A 24,033-nucleotide genomic window follows, 5' to 3' on the forward strand; every position below is an offset into this window, starting at 1 on the left:
ACCATGTCAACAAGCGAAGAAAACATCGAAACAGTGAAACAAATTGTTCCTGAAAATCGTGGAATCACTATTAAGGAAATCGCAGAGGATGTTGGCATATCAATCGGCTTATGCCGTTCAATTTTCTCGAATGTTTTGGGCATGCAACGTGTGGGAGCGAAGTTTGTTCTGAAATTGTTAAATTTTAGGCAAAAGCAATGTCGCATTGTAACTGGTGACGAAACGTGGGTATATGGTTTCTTATTCACAAAACTGATGAATCGAAGTAAAAGCTGAAGGCCATACAGAAAAGCGCATTTCAGAAGTGCTTCGAGGATTGGAAAAAGCGTTGGCGCAAGTGTATTATATCCGAGAGGAATTACTTTGAAGGGGACGAATTAGATATTGATGAGCAAATAAGTAGTTAAAAAAAAAATTCATCTTTTCCTTTGAACACACCTCTTATAAATGATCAGCCTGACTAGCTGAGTTGATTAAGCCATGTCCGTCTGTATATACGCGAACATTGCCTAAATTTTTTAGATTCTCCCAAAGAATCTTCATTTGTCGGATCGGACCACTATAGCATGTAGCTGTTATATAAACTAAACGATCAAAATCAAGTTCTGGTAAGGAAAGCTTCTTTGCTTAAATTGTTGTCCAAGGCAACGCTACAATATCCGAAGAAATTTTTCGGGTCGGACTACCATATCATATAGATGCCATACATAAATGGAATTAAGTTCGGCTCAATTTTAAACTTGTGGTGCGCAAATTATTGGCAACATTTTGCTAAACGAACTCGTGATGTTACTATTGTTGCCGAACTTTTGCCAAAGAATTTAATGCTCTATCATAAACACTGCGATTGTGATTATTTTTTCTTTTTTTTTTTTAAAAACTTTGTTTGGTTAGCGATTGATTGATGTATTTTCTAGCACTAATAATAACAATGCTTTCTAGGAACATCGAGTGTATATGATCTAGCAGTGAGCAGCGGATGTTTCATATTAAATGAAAGTGCGTCTTCTCACGTCCATGATGCAACGCAATTTTCTTTTGATGCCGCTCTGGGTCCTTCAAAAGCAGTTATGCTCCAACATAACATTAGTAGTCAACGAACTTCTCAAATAGGTCCGACCGGAGGAATACAACAACATATTTATATTGCGCCAGCCACAAAGTGTCGTTCATCAATAGCTTCCAGTTCGCGGCTAGCGTTTAATTCTAGTGGAGCAGTACACCGTTTCGGTAGTATTGCATTAACACGCAGTAGTAATGGATCCGGCGTAGCTGGAGATCATTCCATGACTCAGTATGCTTTGATAGATGACGAAAACGTGTCGGCGTTGCAACAAGTAACTAAAGGGGGCGGGGCTCTCACTTTGGCATCTCAGTGGAAAAGTCAGTTTGATGATTCGGAGGATACAACAGATAACGAATGGAAACAAGAACCGCAGGTAATCTAACTTAAAAATTAGATATTTCATTCTTTACTTTTTTGAAAGATTATAATATTGGAAAGATGATGTGGTTATACCAATATTTCTCACGTTATTACTAAAAAGCATTGGGTAGTAACAATTTTCTTGTGCTTTGCTAACATGTATGAAAGTTTGATAGAGACAGTCAAAGTAGTTTATTCATTAAAATAATAGAATACATAAATTTTCGTTAGCAGTTCTTTGTATACACAATATTTTACAGAGTCCCCCACGCTTCTTCATAGGCAAAAGAGAAACATACTTTTTTTGAAGCAATAGTGTGGCACTAGAGTTTTCTTTTTTTTTACACATTTTCAACATTTGAAATGCTTACACAAATTATTGCCAGTGGTAATCCTTATATCAATACATCTGATAACTGGCTTCCAATTATCATTGTCTGTAGATATGCCATTGGTAAGTATAAAATAAATTGCTTATTAACTTAAAAAATTTTATTCAACTTTTAACGTACTATGCCGATTTATTCAGGTTTTTTGATAAAAACGATGGGGATAATATGAATTTTATAAAGCCCAGTTGACAATTCTAACCGAAACTCTTGTGTACGTGTGATGGTTCATCCCCTTCTTACGCAAAGGCTTTGTGAGTTGCACGATCTGTATGCGTTAGTTTCCGCGCTTATTCTTTCAATGTATTAGAGTTTCGGTGGTTGTGAGTTGTTGGAATGTTTCGCTCTTTTTGGCAGTCGGTATGTATACAAATTGGTCGTATACGAGTATGTTACGTGCACACAATTACTCATTTGGAAAATAAAATGCCTTTTTATGTCATCTATCGCTTCTTTTACTAAAAATATATTGAGATATTGATAAATATGGATCAAACTGAAATTACTAGATTTCGTATATTCCGCCTAACTGTAGGTTTCGACTAATTCCAATTACTTTTAGCATTAATATAAAGAGCGTACTTAAGAATATATTTCCAAGTACCTTTTAAGATAACTCACATATTGAACGATATATTCCAGAAAGTAAACTATGTACAAAAATCATAACATACATATGTATATGTAGTATAGGGGGCTGCGGTAATTCACTGGAAAATATGTGTCCTTCACTTCATTATATCTTAGAAACTGACTGATATTTTCGGTAAACATTTAGCCTTATGTTTTTTGTATGAGGGCCTTATATGGTTTACTTCGATTTGGAACATTTGATGAGAGTTCCCAGAACAAGATTTTTACTTCGATATATTCACTGATGCTTAGTCAAATTGCGTTGCAAGTTAGGTAGTTTGTTACTGGGGTGCTTAACTTTTTCAAATTTTTAAGTTTTCCATGTAATTAGGTTAGGTTAGGTTATACTGGCCGGATGTCTGCCATACATAGACCTACTGGTCCTTAGTAATGCCAGATGGAGGTACAGTTTAATTTGAGTTAAAGTATGCGTCATATAGGATGTCAACGGTTTTTGCGAACTTTAAGAGAGACTTGAGATCTAGTTTTGATACTTCATCTAGTCCCTTGAACTGCGAAGCTCTTAGATATTTAAGGCGAGTACTATATAATACTGGACAGAAGCATAAGAAGTGTCTCTCATGCCTTCTTCCGTGCACTTCTTATATGTATCGTGTTACTTATACCTATCCGCCTCGCATGTGATGCCAGTAGGTTGTGACCTGTCATTAGACCAACAACCGTCTTGCAGTCGTTTCGAGATCGTGGGAGTAAAAAGCCTGTCTGTTTTATTTCCGCTGCCTTGTACATGATCTTGGCGATCCTGCATGTTCTTAAGCCATTCCATCTCGCCTTGACCTGTCTGTCAGTTCTTGCGGAAATTTCATTGAATACCGTTTTAAGTGACTTCCGTATTTCTTGTTCAAGTTCGGTAGCCAAGCGGATGGCACTTTTGGCAACCTCATCAGCTATTTCGTTTTTCGGAATTCATTTGTGACCCAGAACCCGGTATATATACAGCCGCTTACTGGCAGCCACAACATTTACTGCCTCCCTGCTTTTAAGGACATTGTCTGACACAATGCGATGTAAGATTATTGCCTGAATTGCTGCCTGGTTATCGACGTACATATATATTAATTTTCTTTATGTTGTTACCTGCCTTGGTGGCTATCTCAGCCGATTTCCTGACCGCATATACTTCCGTCTGGAAAATACTGCAGTATTCAAGAAGCTATTTTATCCACCTTCACCTGTAATGTGGAGAATTCACCTAGCGCCGCCAATCTTGCAGCTGATTTTGCTGCAGAACTTTCTAATGCAATTTCGACTGGTGGTAGGTTGAGTAACCTTTATCGTGCAGCCGTTGGAGTGCTTCTTAGCGATTCCATTATGCAGAGAGCAGCGAGTCGCTATATCCGCTCCATCGTCTTTCTGTAAGAGCTTTTGCTGACAGCGGTCCCTCACATCAGTGCGCCGTTAAGCAAAATGGTCTCGACTGCCGCTGTGGGGTTAAACAGGAGGCATGACATGAGGGCAGGTCATAGGCCCCAGTGTACCACCCAAAATTACTCCCAGGTACTTGATATGATCCTTAATCGTTATTTCAAACCCTTTGAGTCTCGCTCTCCCATAGCGGGATTTTGTACTTCCTTGTGAATAGTACCAAATCCGTCTTATCGGCATTTACTTCTAGGTTGGCGGATATTGCCCATCTGTACATGACTCATAGAGCGTAGTCCATCACTTTACTTATTGTGTGAAGGAACTAGATGATGCTTAATCTGTTGTGCTGGGTTAGATATTACCCTTCCTGAGCATCGGTGATTTGCTTATCAACGATGCATCTAGTAGCGTATGACTTTCGACATGGTCCTTTGTAAATAGGAGCAGCATCTCTTAGACAAGTTTTAATCTTGACGATTGTAGTGTTTTGGTACATAATTGATTATGATGGTGTTGATTTTTCTTGACTGGGCAGTCCCTAAATGAGACAAGTCAATGTAAACGTTTCTTTGCTATTTAAAACAGAAAAAAAACAAGAATCTTTGAGTTCTTTCAACCTGCTTCAGAATGTTGTTTACAATGACGGGCAAAGTGAAAGGTTATTTCTAATTCACGCCCGTTAATGTTTATTTAAAGACTGAAACTGGGCATGGTGTTAAGAATGCCGTCGCCTATGCCTTTTAACTGCTGCCGTTTCTTGGATAATTAAACCTCTCCTAGCATGAAGATCATATCCCAATTCTAAAGCATTATTACGAGGATTTTCCTGTTTAGTTTATACATTCTTTGCCGGACAGTCTGCAATACAAAGTTTCGGCTCATCGCACCAACATCTATGCCGACGGACGCTGACACGGTCAAAAATTGGCTACATGACCTATGTATCTTCCAAGACGTCCGAACCAATTGATGCTCTTAACGTATTTTGTCCAATATGAGAATTTGCGTTTTGAGTTATGCAATCGTACTAGGCTAATATAAATTTGCTTTCTTTGCGCTAGAGTCAGGGACTCTCAACAAAATACTCTAAGAGACTTGTGCCGTCTAACTTTATTGTTATACCTATCTCCATTCGGCTATATATGTATATATTCAAGACAGGTCTCAACTGGGCGCTTACGCCGGATTCCATTCCGATATTGATACCGCGCTATAGTAGCTTCTTCTCATAAATAAATTTCTGCAGATCGTCCCAGTGCCCCACTGTGGCCTTATCTTCACAATAAACTAGCCATTCCTCAACCAAAGGATTTCCGATACCACCAAGTTACGCTAACAAGCCTTCAATATCACGCAATGTGAAAGCTGGACGTCCAACCAATCTCATTTGCTTTATACTACTTTAGACTGAATCAACGTCGCTAACGAAGCCATCGTTTTAGTTGGTTAAACGTCTCTGTCCATTTAACTCATCTAAATCCGCGCTAAATCTCGCATCCACTCTTCACTATGCAAAATGGATCAGCGCTGATCAAAATCTGCTTTACGCTCGGGTCGGATTTCAGTGTCCACTCTGTAGGCACCTTTAGGTAACCCAACAAATGGTTTGCAAAATGGGCCGGAAAGAAACCCCAAAAAGATGTTCACAGTTGATGGTACATATTTACAACTGAACAATTGTGCAAACTCAGATGCACAGATTCTAAATTGCGATAATACCCTTCACAGGTACTTTAGAGCGCAAAGTGGCATATAAATGGCTTTATCTTGATAGTTGTCCGATTTGAACAGTTTGTTCGGAGATTGTAGCGATACCTTGGACAATAATCGATGCCAAATTTCGTGAAGATACCTAGGCAAATTAATAAAGTTTTCCATACCAAGCTTTGAGTTTGGTCGTTCACTTTGTATGACAGCCATATGCTATAGTTTACCCAGAGAACATCAATGGACGAGAAGGTGCAAATTGAATTTTGTGTGATGCTCGATTGGACGGCTAATGGGAGCTGAAAAATTTCGAGCAGGGAGTTCACCATTTTCTATAGTATTCGCTGTTATTTAACATAAATTAGACTTTATGAAAACGTTCTCTTGCAGAAATACGTATCTACTAACATAAAGAGAATAAGTAAGGAAGGGCTAAGTCCGGATGTAACCGAACATTTTATACTCGATTAAGATTTCTTTGTGGATTGACTGATATTTTCAGTAAAAGTACCTGGGGGTTTGAACAGTTTGGTTCGATTTAGACAATTTTTGGTCACAAGGTGGCATACTTTAAAAGTATTATTTACGCAAAGTTTTACCCCGATATAATCCTTGTTGCTTGATTTGCATAGTGTAAAGTGAAAAAATCAGATGAAATGTATAATAATAATAATAATAATAATAATAACCCAACGATTATCCTCCTCCCGCCCAACCGACGCGAGGGGCACAATCCGAATACGTGCGGAATTAGCCGAGTCAGAAAAGGCAAGAGAGTTTTTTAAGTGTTGAGATCTTAAACTACTCAGCTACAGAAACAAAAATTTCAACAGCTAAGATTTATAGTTACAATATAATAAATTGTTACATTTTCATTCATTATGAGAAAACTTTTTAATTTTGAAAAGTGAGTGAAAAATGTGCTGGAATGAGAATTAAAATAATAACATATACGGCGGAATGGCTCGTTTAGTACAAAATTTGAGCTACAGGATTTTAACAGTAAAGGTCTAAAAGGCCTCGAAAAGCGAATCGAGGCGAAAAGTAAAAATTGTTTTTGAACAGACTCTAACTTGTCAGAATGGATTTGGTAGTTAGGGTTCCATACAACAGAGCCATATTCAAATATAGATCTAACTAAAAATGTATAAAGTGTTTTAGGAATATACGAATCTCTAAATTCTTCAGACCAACGTTTAAAAAAACTGAGGCCAGCTTTTGTTTTCAAGACCATGGTGTCAATATGAAGACAAAAATTAAGTTTAGGGTCCATATTAACTCCCAAATCAACATAGTTAAAAACTTGCTTCAGAATATGGTGTTTTATTACATAAGAAGAGGGGTGCACAGATCTACGGGAAAAGCACATCGTCTTACATTTATTCAGATTCAATGGCAAATCATTTCTATCACACCATGCAACCATATTGTTTAAGTCTGTTTGCAACAGACACCTTTCCTCAGTTGAAGTGTATGATTTAAAAAGCTTTACGTCGTCACCGTATAATCAAATTTTTGGGAATTTAATTACTGAAGAGGTATCGTTAATAAATAACAAGAACAGAATCGGGCCAAGATGACTACCTTGCGGAACACCTGAAGAAACATTAATTGTATCTGAAGGTGTATTCTCAAATACCACTCGTTGTGTTCTATTACAAGGATAAGAATCTCCATTAAAGAAATCTTGGCTAAAAGCCCAGAACGTCAAGTATATATATGAGAGTCGAGAGATTTACTTTATCGAAAGCTTTGCTAAAGACTGTGTATATAACATCCTTATGCTTATGTTCCCTAAAACCCATTGGTACATGGTTTACAAATTGAAGCAAATTTTTTAGAGTCAAATTTCTTTTAGGAAATCCATGCTGAGATGACAAAATTAACGGAGAAATCGTAAAAGTTATATGGTTCGTGCTGATAGCTTCAATAGTTTAGGTATAATTGATAGTTTTCCAATACCCCTATAGTTTAAAATGTTGGATCTAAATCCACTTTTATGCAAAGGAATTATAAATGGCTTTTTTCATATTGAAGGAAGTATACCGTGTTTAAGAGAGGCTTTAAATATCCTTGTCAAAGGAAAGTAAATATATTTGACACAATTTTTCAGGAAGCATTAAAGTATTCGGACACAGCAGGTGTTGATAGGAAAAAGTTGTTGGCGAATTAATACAATAAATTTTGCAAACATATTGGATATAATGCCGTTGTCACTTGAAGTGATACGATTTGTATTTCATCGCGGACGGAAATTTGGAAATCCTGCGTTTGGAGTTAACGAAATCATAAAACGATTTTGGATTACTTACAACATTCTTTTTTACTTTATTTAAGTAATTATTATAACATTTTTTGTTTAGGTCAAAATATTGTCGACGAAATACAGAATATTGAGAATAGTCGACAAGTGAACCGGGTTTTTAAAATGTTTAAAGGCTCGAGTTTTACTGTTTTTCAATTTATGTAACTCTTTCGAAGACCACGGACTTCAACTTTTACTTTTATTAACAATTACTATTTGAACATACTTATCAAATAATTTCGTAACAATGTTATTAAAATGAGAGACACTCAATTCAATATCACCATTATAATTAGGCCATGATATTGTAGAAAGTTCTGTATTTAACTTTTTAAAATTAGCTTTTGCAAAGTTGAACCGAGTACGGAAGTACGAAGTTTGATAATTATTATCGCGTACATTGCTCATGATTTCGACAGATATTTCCAAAGCAGGATGATACGGGTCTGGTAGAACAAGAGGATTACTCTGAATAACGGAACACTTTGAAGAGGTATCAACGTATACTAAATCTAAGCATTTACCAAATTTATTCGGAATCAAATTAATTTGGGTCAGACCCAACTCGGACATTTTTTCGAAAAACTCATGAAAACATGACCGATTGTAAATCGGTACGATATAGTCATCGGAAGCTTTCCACGAAGCACACGGTAAATTGAAATCTCCTAATACGATTATTGAATCTGCATTATTTGCCATCGAAGTAGCACTATTTATTAAAGAAGCATGCTGCATTAACATAGACTCTAATACATTTAAATTCAAATGAGTCGGTTCCTGGAACAAGAACATCTTCAGATAGGATAGAGGAATGTACGGCAAATAGAACACCTCCACCGATTCTGTTCAGTCGATCACATCTAAATATTATATTTGAAATTCGCTGTTTAAAATCTCATTATCAAAAATGTGAGGTTTTAACCATGTTTCTGTAAATCCAATTATATGGAAATTAAAATTGGAACTGTTTAAATACAAGTCGGTTAGTTTTGTATTAAGACCTCTAACATTTTGATAATAAATGCTTAGCGAATTTTTACCAATCAGTTTTCTATATCAGTGGTTGCTCATGGTAATTTAGCAATGTTTTCCTCAGTTTGACTTCCAAGTTTAGGCTTAAATTCGCGTAAGAAAGCCCCAGGTGGCCAGAATGAACTATTTAAGAGCTTTTTGGATGTTTCAAGAGATACGTCTATCTTAAACGATGATATACTTCTATCATAATTGAAGCTAAATTTACGGATATTGATATCATCGATTTTTAAACGTGAAAAAATGTAAGACTTAATATCCTCCACCAAGGTATCTTTGGCAAGTCTAGAAATAAATATGGACTTTCTAGGTGGAATAACTACCAAATTTTTAATAGATGTTACTAAGTTATTAGGGGGAGCCTCTGGAATTGTGAGACACTTATTACAAAGCCAGCATGAAACATAGCGATCTGACTCTCCTTTAATGTTACAATTGGGGAAGTTACAAGACATAATAAACAACAAGAGTGAAGATCAAATAAAGGAGTAAGTAAAACAAATTTTAATGGATGTAGAATAAATTAGTGTGTTAATAAAATGTTAATAATAATAAATTCAATTAAGAACAAAAGCAAAAATAATAGCAATTTATTTTTTATTAAAGTTTAAAACCAAGACAGTTTGAAAAAGCAATAAAACGAGCAGTTTTAAATGCACTGGAACAAATAAAAAGCTACACGCAACACAGCTGTGAATAAAGAAGTAAATGAGATAAATGAAGAGAGAAAATAGAATAAAATAAAACAAAATGAAACAAAAAGCTGACTCGGCGGTGCCACGCCCACTATCTAATTTTGAACGTGGTTCCTATAAAGTCATATATACCATACCAGAGATAAAATTTATTGTCTCTGGCTTGTTTAGTGCTTGATTTATCGCGCTTTTAGTAGTTTTTAACAGTACCGTTCTATGGGGAGTGGGCGGGGTTGTCACCCGATTTCACCCATTTTCACACCGTCGATAGAGATGCTAAAAACATTTGTTCCCAGTGAATTTTGTTATTATAACTTCAGTGGTATAGGAGATATGCAGATTAAACTTATTAGGGGGCGGGACCACGCACTTTTCAATGTTGTGAAGCAGTGCATGAATATGTACAATACATATGTTGTTTTTAGTCAAATTTACAAATATTTGTCTTTCATATTACTTTACATGTACACATGATATGAAAATGCCGACTACAAAACACAATTCTGTGCTTCTGTGACTCCATAACGGTGTCAAGTACATGAATTATTTTAAGAAATATATCAAAATACTTCTTAAATATTACTAATAACTCTTAATAAAGTAAAAATGAATTAGCATAAAATATATAAAATATTAATAAATAATAGGTCAATGAATAAATTTCAAATTTCAATATTCCCGTTGGGCATGTTAAGAGAGATGTACGTGTACAGATTCACCGCTGTTATAAAAGCCAGAAATGTTATTTAGTTTTCCTGTGTGTGAGGTGAACTCTCCGATTGAAATTTTACAAATTTTCGCTCTCGAACCTGCACCTTCTCGTCTTCTTATTTCTCTGGTTTATCGATATCGGCGGTTCCCACAAATGAACAGCTTCTTAGGGAGAAAAGGAAGCGCGAAAAATTTTAGATCCATATCTCAAAAATTGATGGACTAGTTCGTGTATACCATACACAGACAGACAAAGCTGAATAAACTCAGCTCGTCACGTTGATCATATAAAGATTTATAATATTATATAATATTAAAAACATCGTAGCAAACTTACAATACCCTGTTCAGGGCGTAAATATTTATCATATCAAATTAAAGTAATATAATACGATAGTTACAATAGTGGAATATTACTTTATTTTTTTTAATTGTTCTTCGCTCATATTTTACACAAACGTTTCGTTAAACAAAGTTATTGCAAATAAACTTCTAGTAATATTTAGCTTATTGCATTTTTATTCTTCTTTAATGGAAATTTTTTTTGGCTTTTTTCACAACTGTGAAGATCGTTTTTAATAATACAGAGTTTTAGAAAATGATTTATACTATAAAAATTAATCCATTATTTCGAATTCTGTTTAAAAGTTTTCGTATCTCTTGTTCAAAGAAAGGCAAAATTCATTAATAACTTTGTGCTTAGATTTTAAAGCTTAACATATACCTGACATACGAGTACGTCTACTTTCTAAATATGTATGAAACTACTATTATTCTACGCTGCTAAATTTTTGTGCTGCTCACCCCCGTTCTATGTCTCGCATCTACCTTACGTTGATCGACTTCAACATTTCAATCACAATCAGGTGTCTCTCTATATGTTTATTTCGACGCTTTGCCAACCAAATACTCTCCCTGGGCCTCGGTATTCAAATATCTTTGAACATGCTTATCGTTGATAATGCTGATGCTGGAAACAGTCACCGACATTCCACCCTTCCGTACTTAGAGCCCGTATCAAACCAAATTTGTCAAAAGTTATGCCCGTAGTACAAACGTAGAAATAAGTTGTTCTCTTTTGTTTTCATTTGACCAATGTTTCCATTGTTCAATATGTATACACGATTTTTCACACATTTAGTTTTTTAGTTATAATTTTTTATACTGTAAAAGCTCAAAACTAAAATCCAACTATAAAAAATAGTCTACATAATTATAAATAAATGTATTCGACTGTGATTTTGAGTTATTTTAAGAGTATTTCAAATATATTCAAGTTTATTTTTTAATTACTACAAAATATCGAGACTGGCAACCCTACGGGAAAAATCCAATTCTCCTAGGTATCCTACCGTAGGGTCTGTAGAAGCGGTGGTGAGTGATCATTTATATTGCGATCTCATAAGATAGGTCATATCAGCTGATTCCGTCTTGTGTTGTTCTTGTGTTGTAAAAATTTAGGATTTGTCAATTTGGCTTCGGTTTCTGACGCTGCTCATGATATTTGAGAGCATTGTTGTTTTTGTTCAACAATGTTTGTATTTTTTCTATTGGCTCACATGCTTACATTTGTACGCATATGTATACGTAGATTTGTGTATGCATTAGTTTTTTGGCAAGGTCATACGCATATTTGTACATACATACTTACATATAGAGCAGTAAATTATTGATTTTGTAACCGTAGAAATTAGAAAATTATTAAAAAAGAAAAATATATATATTTTTTTGCATAATCTTTCGCATTGTTCCATGCCGCATTTGTGCAAAAAAATCATATTTTATCAAATTTTCATCATAAAAATCGTATATATGACACACAAAATTCACGCATATGTGAAGTGGCATTTGTATTTTTTGTTCAAAGTATTTAATTTTCTCTTTATGTTAGTAGATACGAATTTCTGCCAGAGAACGTTGTTATAAATTCTCATTTCTGTTAAATACAAAATTCAATTTGCACCTTTTCGTACATTTACATTCTCTGGTTATAATGCAATAGAAGTACGAGTGCTTTCATAACCAAGCAACTAATGATTGCGAACATATATTGTATAACGGTAAATGAGGTTAAATTTTTTTCATTTTGTTGTGTTTTTTTTGCATACCCATGTCTACAGCACTACATACCAATACAAGTATACATATAAACACCGACAATCGACGTGTAAGAAATTAAAATGGTATCAGAAAAAAAAATTGCTCAAAAAATTAAGAAGTACTTAACGTTTTAAAGTCTCTTTTGGCGAATGAAAATTGCTTAATTTTTCCATATAGTTTATAATTAATTGTGCGTCTTAACTTTTCTGACCTTCTACTGTCCTACATTAAACTTTCATTTTGTTGCATTATTTCGTTGATTTCAGAGCTATAATTTTCATTATTAATTTTAATTTATTACCGACATGGTATTTCATACCTGTTCTGCGAAATATACTACCAAAAATATACATATTTAGGCAATTCACAAGCTTTGTATTATGTCGTATTTCATTAGTCTTAAAAAATACGACACTTGTGGTCACCCCTTAATCGTTGTATATCATATTGTGTAAAATTTCTACACTTCACCAGCTGGTAGTGAAAAATTAAGAAAACAAAAATGCCATAAGAAAGTGACCAAAATAAAAATAAAGCTTCCTTATGTCAAAACTTTCATTATGCTAAAACGGAGGCGTTTTGGTTTACACTGCAATAAAATCATTTCCAACCACAGAAACAACAAAATATTTTTATATTTTACTTTTCTTTAACTTAATTTACCTGAATATCATGGCTTTCTTCCATATTATGGAATTAAATTTATGAAATTTATTTCATTTATTAGTTTTCGACACTTACACGTTAATAATAAGAAAAGTAAACAGATACAGCTGATAGACCACTCAAAAATCATACCTCACCGTGTTGTATTTGTCGTATTTAAATTTTGTATGGGAAACAACAACAGTGTTGATATGACAGTCATAAAAAATAAGACAATATGACACCTTGTGAATACCCTAATTGTAACGGATTTCTCGATAAATCGTCTACCTCTATCTTGATTTCGATCACTGGATTGTTAAATAACAGTCCAAATTTAATGGATATACACTTATTTGTATTTCTCATTCAAACAACTTAACGCTTTACTACTCATCTGAATTCACAACTTCTTACTTATATCTTAATTGCTCTTTACACGGCAACACTCTAAATAGAACTGTGTCTGCTGCACAATCCGGCATCCCTGATATAGTAGATCTTTAACAAAACATCGCCTCTAGAACAATTTTGGTAAGTACGAATTCGCTAACTAGTTGATTCTGTCAACTTATCGTCGATTCGATTATGTTCTATCATCCGTGCTCGTCATCATATATTTACTTGCTTATAAGATAGTTTTGGTGCTTTTATGTGCTCATTGCATTTCGTCTTCTGCATTTATGATATAGGTAAACCGTTTGGGTGTTTTTAAACCAATTGCTTGTTTTGGTTCTGTTAGTTCATGTTGTTTTGATGGGTCATGTTTGTTAAGTTATTTTTGGTGTATGAATTGGATAAGAACATTTTAGAATTATGTATCAATTTAATGCGTTTTCGTACGACGAAATTGATGAGCCTCACGCTCCCAGGGGGGGGGGGGAACCAATAAAAAATTAAAGTTGGAGCCGTAAAATATTTCAATAGTTTATGGCGGGTTGGTATAATTGGGTGCGTTCGCGACTTTTATGTCAAACCGGGAATTGCCAATCGCATACAAATTTGGTAAACTGGCTGTTTCTTGTTCATCAGTGTCGTTAGTTGTTGGTCTTTGCTCTAGAGGCTACAAGGAATTGTGTGCAACTGTGCAGCAATGGTATGCAGTGATGGATTTCCGCCTAGGCCCGTGTGGCCTGGTCCTAAGGCGACATGATTTAGGGGGTGGTATAGTTTTCAGAACGTTAAAGTTCTAGACCCGGAAAAATATACTAAAATTTTATTCTATAAATTAGTTCTCATGTTTTTATTGGAATCTATGGAAAATTAAAATTAATTATAACGTTGTTATTAGCTTCACCTGTAGTAGCACCGAAACTGAATGGCACTGTGACAAAAGAACTAACAACTTGAGAGGCACCAAAAAAAAAAAAAACAAAAAAAAATGTTACTAAAACTATGCAGCTAAATGCATCAACTATTTGTCATTTGAATAACAAATTTGCTCGAACAGATCTTCAAAGAAAGTCAGAACACTACGTGTGACTAAATAATGAATATAATTTCAAAAAATAAAAAAAGGCTGCTTCAAACTAAAAAGTGAAAAATAATTCTTGATATAAACTGACTAAAATTTTGACCGGAAAATACTTGTATTATTGTAAGAAAACCATGGGAAGCTTTGCGCCATATTATGCGTATATCGAACTTAGCACACTTTTCTCAATAAAGTAGTCTCAAAGTTTTTTTATAGAGATTTGTACCATGAAAAGAATTGAATCAGGCTTTTTTTTTATAAATTTTGAGGCTCTGAATTCTATTTTTGTACTGTTGTACCTGTTGCTACAGAGTATAATAGTTTTGTTCACCTAACGGTTGTTTGTATCACCTAAAACTAATCGAGTTAGATATAGGGTTATAGGTATATATATAAATGATCAGGATGAAGAGACGAGTTGAAATCCGGGTGACTGTCTGTCCCTCCGTCCGTCCGTCCGTCCGTGCAAGCTCTAACTTGAGTAAAAATTGAGATATCTTTATGAAACTTGGTAGACATGTTTCTTGGTACCGTGAGACGGTTGGTATTGCAGATGGGCGTAATCGGACCGCTGCCACGCCCACAAAACGCCATTAATCAAAAACATATAAATTGCTATAACTAAGCTGCGCAATAAGATATAAGACTGTTATTTGGTACACAGGATCACATTAGGGAGGAGCATCTGCAGTTAAATTTGTTTTTTTAAGTGGGCGTGGTCCCGCCTCTAATAGATTTAATGTGCATATCTTCTAAACCGCTAATGCTATAATAACAAAATTCACTGGAAGCAAATGTTTTTAGCACTTATATTGACGGTGTGAAAATAGTTGAAATCGGCTGGCAACTGCGCCCACTCCCCATATAACGGTACTGTTAAAAACTACTAAAAGCGCGATAAATCAAGCACTAAACACGCCAGAGACATTAAATTTTATCCCTGGAATGGTATGGTATGACTTTATAGGAACCGCGTTCAAAATTAGACAGTGGGCGTGGCACAGCCCACTTTTAGGTGAAAACCCATATCTTGAGATCTGCTTAACCGATTTCAACCAAATTCGGTACGTAACATTCTTCTCATATTTCTATATTATAGTGCGAAAATGGGCGAAATCGGACTACAACCACGCCTACTTCCCATATAACACCATTTTAAATTCCATCTGATTCTTTCACTTTCCACTAAACATATCAAGCAACAATGATTATATCGGAGTAAAACTTTGCGTGAATAATACGTTTAAAGTATGCCACCTTGTGACCAAAAATTGTCTAAATCAAACTAAAACTGTTCAAGCCCCTAAGTACTAAATATGTGGACCCCAGTGCCCATAGTTGACCTTCTACCGAAAATATCAGCCAATCCACAAAGAAATCTCAAACGAGTATACCATTTGACTTTGCGAGAGTATAAAATGTTCGGTTACATCCGAACTTAGTCCTTCCTTACTTGTTTCTATTAACTGTGAGTTACTATCGAAAAAAACTTACCGGTGCAGAATAATGTAAATGAAAGCAGAAGAATCTTCAAAAAAAAAATTTTACTGTAACAAATCCCACAAATACATAATTTTATGACATACTCAACAAAATTATTAGTAATGATAAGTCGTGAATCAGGTTCATCTGCCGTAAGTATTTTGATGCATTGTTAATATTTTTTTTTATGAACATACTGTTTCAAATTTAATTAAGAATAAATTATTTTAAGTTGTTAAAAAATTTTTCTAGCCGTAATTATGCAATTCTTCAGCACAAGATATCGAAGAAGTACAATCAAATCCTTTTTTATTGCAAGATACAGATCTGAACGAAAGGCCTTGAGATTTTCCTCTATCAGAAGATGCCGGGGAAACATAGTCAAGAACTGATATTTTACATTAAGTAGGGATCTCTTTCGATGGAATTTACAGGAGGAAACTCGAGATTTTATAACTATGAACTATATATTAAGGAATGAATGTATTCATTTACAATGTCAACTCAAAGATTCCCTGCCAAATAGGGAACAAAGTATTGCATTCTTAAAATCTTTGAGATGTTTATCAGAATGCAGACATTGCTCTACGTATGTTTTTGAATATTCCCGCTACGAATTGTTCAGTATACGCGCAAGTATGGGCTAATATAGGCCTATTCAAGCTCAACTAGTTCCAGAAATGGATTACGATGACATAGTTAATATTTCTACACGAAAAAGATGCTTGTTATTATTGTTTTGTAAGAGTTGAATAAATATTTATTTGTATTCTTATTAAACAATAATTATAATCATTATTATATTTCAAAAAAATAAAAATTATATTTCAAAACAAAATTTATAGAATTTTGTTGATCAAAAGGGCGGCGTATGGGACCTGGCCTAGGGCCGTAGTGAGCCTAAGTCCGCTGCTGGCGGTACGGATAGGAGATATTCCTGGTGCACATTTCCTAAACCTTTCATTGGCATCAGATGAGTCATCACAATCATTACTAAATATGTAAATGTTGTAAGCGATTCCCTGTTTTTTTTGCAGTTATGAAGTTGCTAGTTCAAAAACGGTACGCGTTATTTGTGACTATTATGGTATCAAAACATTCTATAACAAAGTGCTAATTATGCATGAACTATTGAATTAAAATTTTGCAGAACTCAAAGTTTGACTCGAACAATGGTCCGGGATAGTATAAAAACAGTATCCGGACGTTAAGGTCAGCGATTGAGAACAAACCACACTGTTAAAAACAGCATATCTATGGACACATTCATAAACTTCAGAAGGTTAGGGCATATTAAAACTTTGGATATAGCTAAATGAGCTCAGTCTCTCCCTAAAAAACACCATATTACGCCTTGTAGCACATGATTACATCAATCGACCCGAGAAAAATTTACACATCCTAATACTACACACCACACAAGATGACACCATACACGATGAGACCCCACACCACCAATTAACGAAATGGGATTGGCCCATCGCTCTTACACCTTATTCGCCACCCCACTCATCGACATCTTTTATATTAATTTGTTAAAATTAAAATATAACTGGTTTAAATGAAATTGTGAAACAGATCTAAATAATTTTACACGGATTAGAAAAGGAAACGGACATTTTTATTGAAATCATTAAGTTCGGGTATCAGAGTTAAGTATTAACATTTTAAGCACGGTAGTGGGTGTTCGCCAATAACTGGTTATCTAATCGTTCATGGTCCTTCGAGCTTTACCGAAAGAAAATGTAGATTGTATAGTTTACAAAAAAATTATAAACACACAAAAATTAAAAAAAAAAAATATAAGTAAAACCACAAAATTGTTTTTATATTTAATTTATGTACAAACATTCAAACAGGTTGCAGTGATACATACAAGTTATATAATTAACGATAGTAACGCGCAGTACAAAAATTAAATACATGACACAAAAAACATCTAAGTTAAATTATCACCAACATATTGGCTCTATAACTATATTCGTGCGTTTTTAAACCCTTAACAGGGTATATTCAGTTTGCCATGATGTTTGTAACACCCATAAATACTCGTCGGAGACTCTAAAAAATAGCGTGTTCAGCGTAACGAGCTGAGTTTATTTAGTCCCTTAGTTTTTGAGATATCGGTATGAAATTTTGCACACGTCCTTTTCTTCTAAAAAAGCTGTTAATTTGTCGAAACCTGTGATATCGGATCATTATAGCATATAGCTGCCATACAAAATGAACGATAAAATTACTTATATTTTCTCCCACTGAACCACCGGATTAAGTATTACTTGATGGGAGAGAAAATGACATTTCAGTCTCCTCAACAGTACGGACTGACTGACTCCTATTCTGTTGTGAGTATCTTAGTTTTGTCATTATTAGAGCTGACTCTTCGTTGACAGCTTTCCATTTAACAGAGGACTGACACATATGTGCTGTCAAAGTTTCCACTGTTAAACTACCGCCGAGTGTAGGTTTTAACTTTTCCCCCAAATAATAAAAAAACGGGGGCACTAAAAATTGCGTGTTCAGAGTCTTCTATGCACGTCGGACAATACGGACTAACGTCATGATGAATTTGGAATAGATACCTTCTAAAGCATTCATGCCCACGAAGTATTTGGGTTAGGTGGAGATTCATGTCCCCATGCCTGTTTATCCACGAAATGTCTGGTATCAGTATGTGGGCCCATCGTTCATCGTAAATAAGGTTTGCCATCGTTCCTGCCACATTGTAAGGCATTGCTTTTGCTATTAACAACTGCCAGCTGGAACTCACACAGCCTCTATTGGCCATCATTCTCGATAGAGATACTTCAGCTGCGGCTTTGAAGTAATCTCGCACTCCCCTATGGTGAGTAATACCCTTTCTTCCACCTGCCTTGTTCTTATGAGCAAGATCTCTGTTTTCTGCTCAGCCAGCTCTAAACTCATGGTAGTAAACCATTGGCGCAGACCATTTATGTAATCATTGCATTTGAGCGGGTGTAATCTAAATGTTTAGCCACTGCTACCACTATGAGGTCATTCGTATATGCTATTGTTTCCACGTTTTTTTTGTTGATGTATTCTTAGTACTCTGTCGTACATCAAGTATCGATAGTAAGACCGAGCCTTGTGGTACTCCACTCGAGATAGTCTAGCTCTCAGTGCCCTCGTCCGTATCGAATAACAATCTTCGGTTTTCAAAATAGATCATTATAATATTTACGAGATAATGGGGAGTGCGTATTTCGTATAGAGATTTGATTATATTTGCCCACTTTGCCGAGTTAAACGTATTCTTATATCCAGGGTAATTAGCGTGCAATACTTTTTTGTGCCACCTTTCCATCTTTCCGATAATCCGCCGGATTCCAAGCGTATTCTTACAATTCTTTCGTACACTTTACCAACCAAACGCTGTATCTTCCAGCTGTCGGGGAACACCTCTTCTAATATGCACGCGTTGTATATTCGTACAAACAAAACTGGGTTTTATAGTCATAGCTTTCCTTAGGGCGCTGTGGGGTATACCAACTATTCTACGCTCTTTGCTGTTTTTTTATTCTTTTAGCTATCAATATCAAGTTGTCTTAATTTTTACTCAAGTTACAGCTTTCACAGGCAAATGAACGGACGGACGTCAGAATGACGAGACGAGTTGAAATCCGGGTGACTGTCTGTTCATCCGTCTGTGTTAGCTGTAATATAGAAGATGTAGTGCTTTTATCCATATTGACTCTCCAATTTGCTTTAAAGCATTTATGTCGGTCAATATGTGGAATATTTTAACAATGTTTCTTATAAATAAACTGTTTAGCGCTGAATATGACTAAAATTGGTCTAGACCTTGATCAGTTACATAAAGTGTTCGGTTTCACTTGAACTTAAGCCTTCCGTACCTGTTTATTATTGTGTATTTCGCAGGCACTTGAAAATATTGCCAAGGCTTTATTTCATATGAATTTCCAACTTATATTGATGAGTATATATATATCTATATATGTATATCTTGTATATCTTCATGTTGTCAATTAAAAGTATATTTGAAATTACATTCATAACATATATTTGACATATCTTTACAGAGCCCAGACCATAGATCAGCCGGGAAAATTGTTACCGATTCCCAATCGAATTTATTCGAAGGTACTAAAGAAACAAATCAGCAAGCTGTATCGGTCGATACAGGTAGGGTGAGTGCCATAGAAGCTCTTCCAGGCTTAGACTGTGCAAAATCAATCGATTTTCGTGCGGACGTATCCTTAAAAGGAAAGCAACATATGCGTACAAAGAGGTCAATACAAAAGGAGTAAGATAAAAATTATTACATCACAAAATTTTAATATATATATAATATTGCTTCGTGATAAATACGAAATTAGCAAAGAGACATACAGTGACCCAAAAATTAGGGAGCACACTGGTATCGTTTGCGTGCAAATCTTTTAAACATACTTGAGTACAACTCAACCAAAGTTCAAAATACAAATCGTATTTTATTATAAAGGGGTTTCCAATAAGAGTGATATGATTAAGAAAAAACACACACACACTAATAATTAAGGAAATTAAAATGTGTTTTATTTAATGTGAAGTACAATCGATCCAATTAAGTTCTGAAATTAACATCGTTCAAATGGCCCCCACGATTTCTTTTGCAGGTACGAATTCGATGAACCCAATTTTAGAGTACTTATTCCACTAAATCAAGTCAAATGTCATGAAGAGCACGTTCAATATTGACTTTTAGGGCTTGAAAAGAGTCTAGTTTATTTCTGAAGACCAATGACTTCAAAAAACCTCACAAGAAGTAGTCTAGTGGTGTTAATCACAACTTCTTGGTGGCCATTCCATGTCACAATTTCTTGAAATTATCGATCATCCAAACTTTTCTCGCAATAATTCGGTTGTTGCACGTGCTGTGTGGCACGTAGCCCCTTGGTCTTGTTGAAACCAGATGTTGTCAAGATCAACTTCTTCTAATTGCGGCCATAAAAAGTTGGTTATCATCGATCTATACCGCTCTTTAATTCGAGAGAAGAACGGACTGATTATTCCCCCAGACCAAAAACCACACCAAACTGTCAATTTAGGTGAATGTAATGGTTGTTAATGACTAATTTGTGGATTTTTTTCACGCCAGAATCGACAGTCTTCTTTATTTACCGCACCCCTCAGATGAAAGTGAGCCTCATCGGAGAAGAGAAACCTAAAGTTTCAATTGGAGAACGATTATTTTGATTGTTGCTCTCTCCATGATAAAATTATATACATTACTGAATACAATGAAAAACAAATTACAGATAATGACATATAGCTTATAAACGTCGCCGCATGGAGTCTACCGGAATTTTTGTGACTTTCTTGGAATGTTGATCAAGATTGATCAAGATTACTTCAATTACTGCTTTTGAGCCATTTTTGCCGGGTATTTCGCGTTTTCACCATCCCTTTTCAATGTGCGCCTACAGATGCTCAATGGAGGTGATATCGGAGATCTAGGGAAGTTGGGGCAACAGTTTTTTCGCATTATAAAGCAACCATTTCCTTATGATTAGTGCCGTATGCTTTGGTTCGTTGCCGTGCGTCAAGTTAAACGTTGTTGGCAACTGTAGTTTTTCAACTGTCAACTGTTCAACTGTCAAGGAATGTACTCCTTTAATATGTCCAAGTAACTCATTTATCATAATGCCTTCAATAAAACAAAACAAACCACTTTAATTTGCCGTCATTGCTCTCTACAAACCGCGTGATCGCCACCATGTTTTATAGTGTCAGCCACATTAGCTTGATTGAGCGGAGTACCTTCTTTTCTCCAGACAAAAGAGTAACCGTTTTGGTTTTTCTATGATTTTTAATTGCATTAAATATCGCATTAAACAGTGTTATTTCCTATGAATGTGGTTGCTTGAAGGTAAACCGGTTATAGGCAAATATCGCATTTATGCAAACTATTTTATTTTCAACCGAATTGAAATCACTATGTGCAAATTTTAATCGGTTTTAAACAAATTTTCTAACACTGAAACACTAAGTTTTTAATGACGAACAAATAAACCGATTATCAAGCATATGATTGTGTGATACACCTGCATTGTAGTCTAACGTCAAAGCAAAAAATTGCACTTTTAAATTATTTAAAACCCAGCGACAATTGAAGGGAGCTATTAAGTATAAAGTAGGAATTAGCTCTGTTTCTCGTTTTAAAATCAATGAGAACAAGATCCACGCTATAAAAAATCCCAATTAAAAACAGGTTAGAAAACGCACGCAGGTTTACTTCGAGAAAGCCTCTCGATTGCATATTTAATGTCGATGAAACCGTGATCTTGATGCTCATGTTATATCCTAGTCTTTGAAAGTGCAACATGAGCTGCTGAATGTGTTGAATGTAGTATGGAGACTTTTTATTTTGCAACAAATTTTGCACAACCCAAATAAATTCAATTCATGCAGATTTTTCCTTATCTGTCATACAATCATTAAAAATTTTATCCTTTATTCGTTCCCTGATTAAAGGACCGTCAAAAATACCAGCCTTAGTTTAAACGAGACTTTATCCATAACTCGACAAGGACATGACATATGGCCATACTTTTTTTTGCTTAGGTTGGCAGGACTGTTATATGTTTACATGTCAAATTTGAGCGCGATCTGTCACATAGTTTTTTTTTTACGGCACTATAAACAAGTCAACCTCGAGTGTGTTTTTCGAATTTTACTATGGAAATTAACGTTGAGCAAAGAATTTGTTTGAAATTTTGTTATTCCAATGGAATAAGTGCGACGGACGCAATGAAAATGTTGCAGAAGGCATATGGGGAGTCTTGCCTATCACGTGAACGTATTTTTGATTGGTATAAGTCGAAAAAGTAAAGAAAATTGTGTTGGAAAATCGTCGTGTGACTGAAAGAGAGATAGCTAGTGAGCTCAACATATCAAATGGATCCGCTCATAGCATTATTCACGATGTTTTGGGCATGAGACGTGTGTCTGCTCGACTTGTTCCAAAATTGTTGAATTTTCTTCAAAAAGAGGAACGCAAAACTGTAAAAACAACGTAAATATTGTTCCGCAAGCACCGTATTCACCCGACATGGCACCGTGTGACTTTTTTCTTTTCCCTAAACTCAAATTGCCGCTTCGTGGAAAGCATTTTCAGTCGATTGAAGTCATAAAAGAGAATTCGAAGAAGGTACTGAAAGCCGTACCTAAAGCGGCCTACCAGAAGTGTTATGAAGATTGGAAAAAAAGGTGGCATATGTGTATCGCTTCTAATGGTGACTATTTTGAAGGGAATAAAATAAATATTGAAGAATAATTAACCGTTTTTGTTTTATTGAGCCAGTCTCGTTTATATTTGAGCAGAAGTATTTAAAATTATCCCCATCCTTGTTTAGAGCTTTTGCAAACTTTTTTATCAGACCTAACTTTATATGATGGAAGTAATATAATGCGGTTTGTGGCTACTAGGGGGCTAGTAATCACATTCATACTACCCGGTACTAAATTCACTCTCAAAATTCAGTGGTCTATCTTGGCTCCGCTATCCCGTAAGCACATGAAACAGGGGTATTTGGTATATCCTCCTTGTTGACTCAAAATAAAATTTACCATTTTAAGATCGACGCATATCAGCCATGTAATGGCTTTCCAAATAGGCATTTGTTATAGAATCAGCCGTATTTAAACGACATTTTCTAAACACATAGTCACTACAAGCAGCACAAACACTATTCGGATCATTTAAACAAGTTCTGTTAAGATAATGTAGACATAGCGGTTAATTTTTGAAATTTAGTCATTTTTTGCCCTAAAAATGAATTCAAGTAAGCCGAGTACCTGACTCGCCACAGGCCTTTATTAACATTTCACACACTTTGTTACATTTTATGTAATTTTTTACGGAAAACAATTATGCAAATTCTTGAATCCATTTCTTTTAACAAACCAAAATCGCCAAACTAATAAAAACATACACCTTAGCGGCTGCTACAGGCAAAGTAAACAATGAATACGGCTGAAAATTTATCGTACTTCATGTCGTGTATGGTATATCAACATAATAA

At 35.1% G+C, this 24,033-nt stretch overlaps 1 protein-coding gene across 7 annotated transcripts in view; it reads left to right on the forward strand.

The window, feature by feature from the left end:
- Positions 1–24,033, forward strand: part of Asator (tau-tubulin kinase asator) — a 551,150-nt gene that overhangs the window by 226,056 nt on the left and 301,061 nt on the right. For 6 of the 7 annotated variants that reach the window (XM_070112342.1, XM_070112345.1, XM_070112344.1 and 3 more), the window contains 2 exons: positions 943–1,439; positions 20,050–20,273. In XM_070112342.1, coding sequence (XP_069968443.1) covers positions 943–1,439; positions 20,050–20,273 — 721 coding nt within the window. The remainder of the gene's footprint in view (positions 1–942; positions 1,440–20,049; positions 20,274–24,033) is intronic. The other variant, XM_070112343.1, reaches the window with a different exon arrangement.

Source organism: Bactrocera oleae, chromosome X (assembly GCF_042242935.1).
Source record: "Bactrocera oleae isolate idBacOlea1 chromosome X, idBacOlea1, whole genome shotgun sequence".
In the NCBI taxonomy this organism is placed as follows: domain Eukaryota; kingdom Metazoa; phylum Arthropoda; class Insecta; order Diptera; family Tephritidae; genus Bactrocera; species Bactrocera oleae.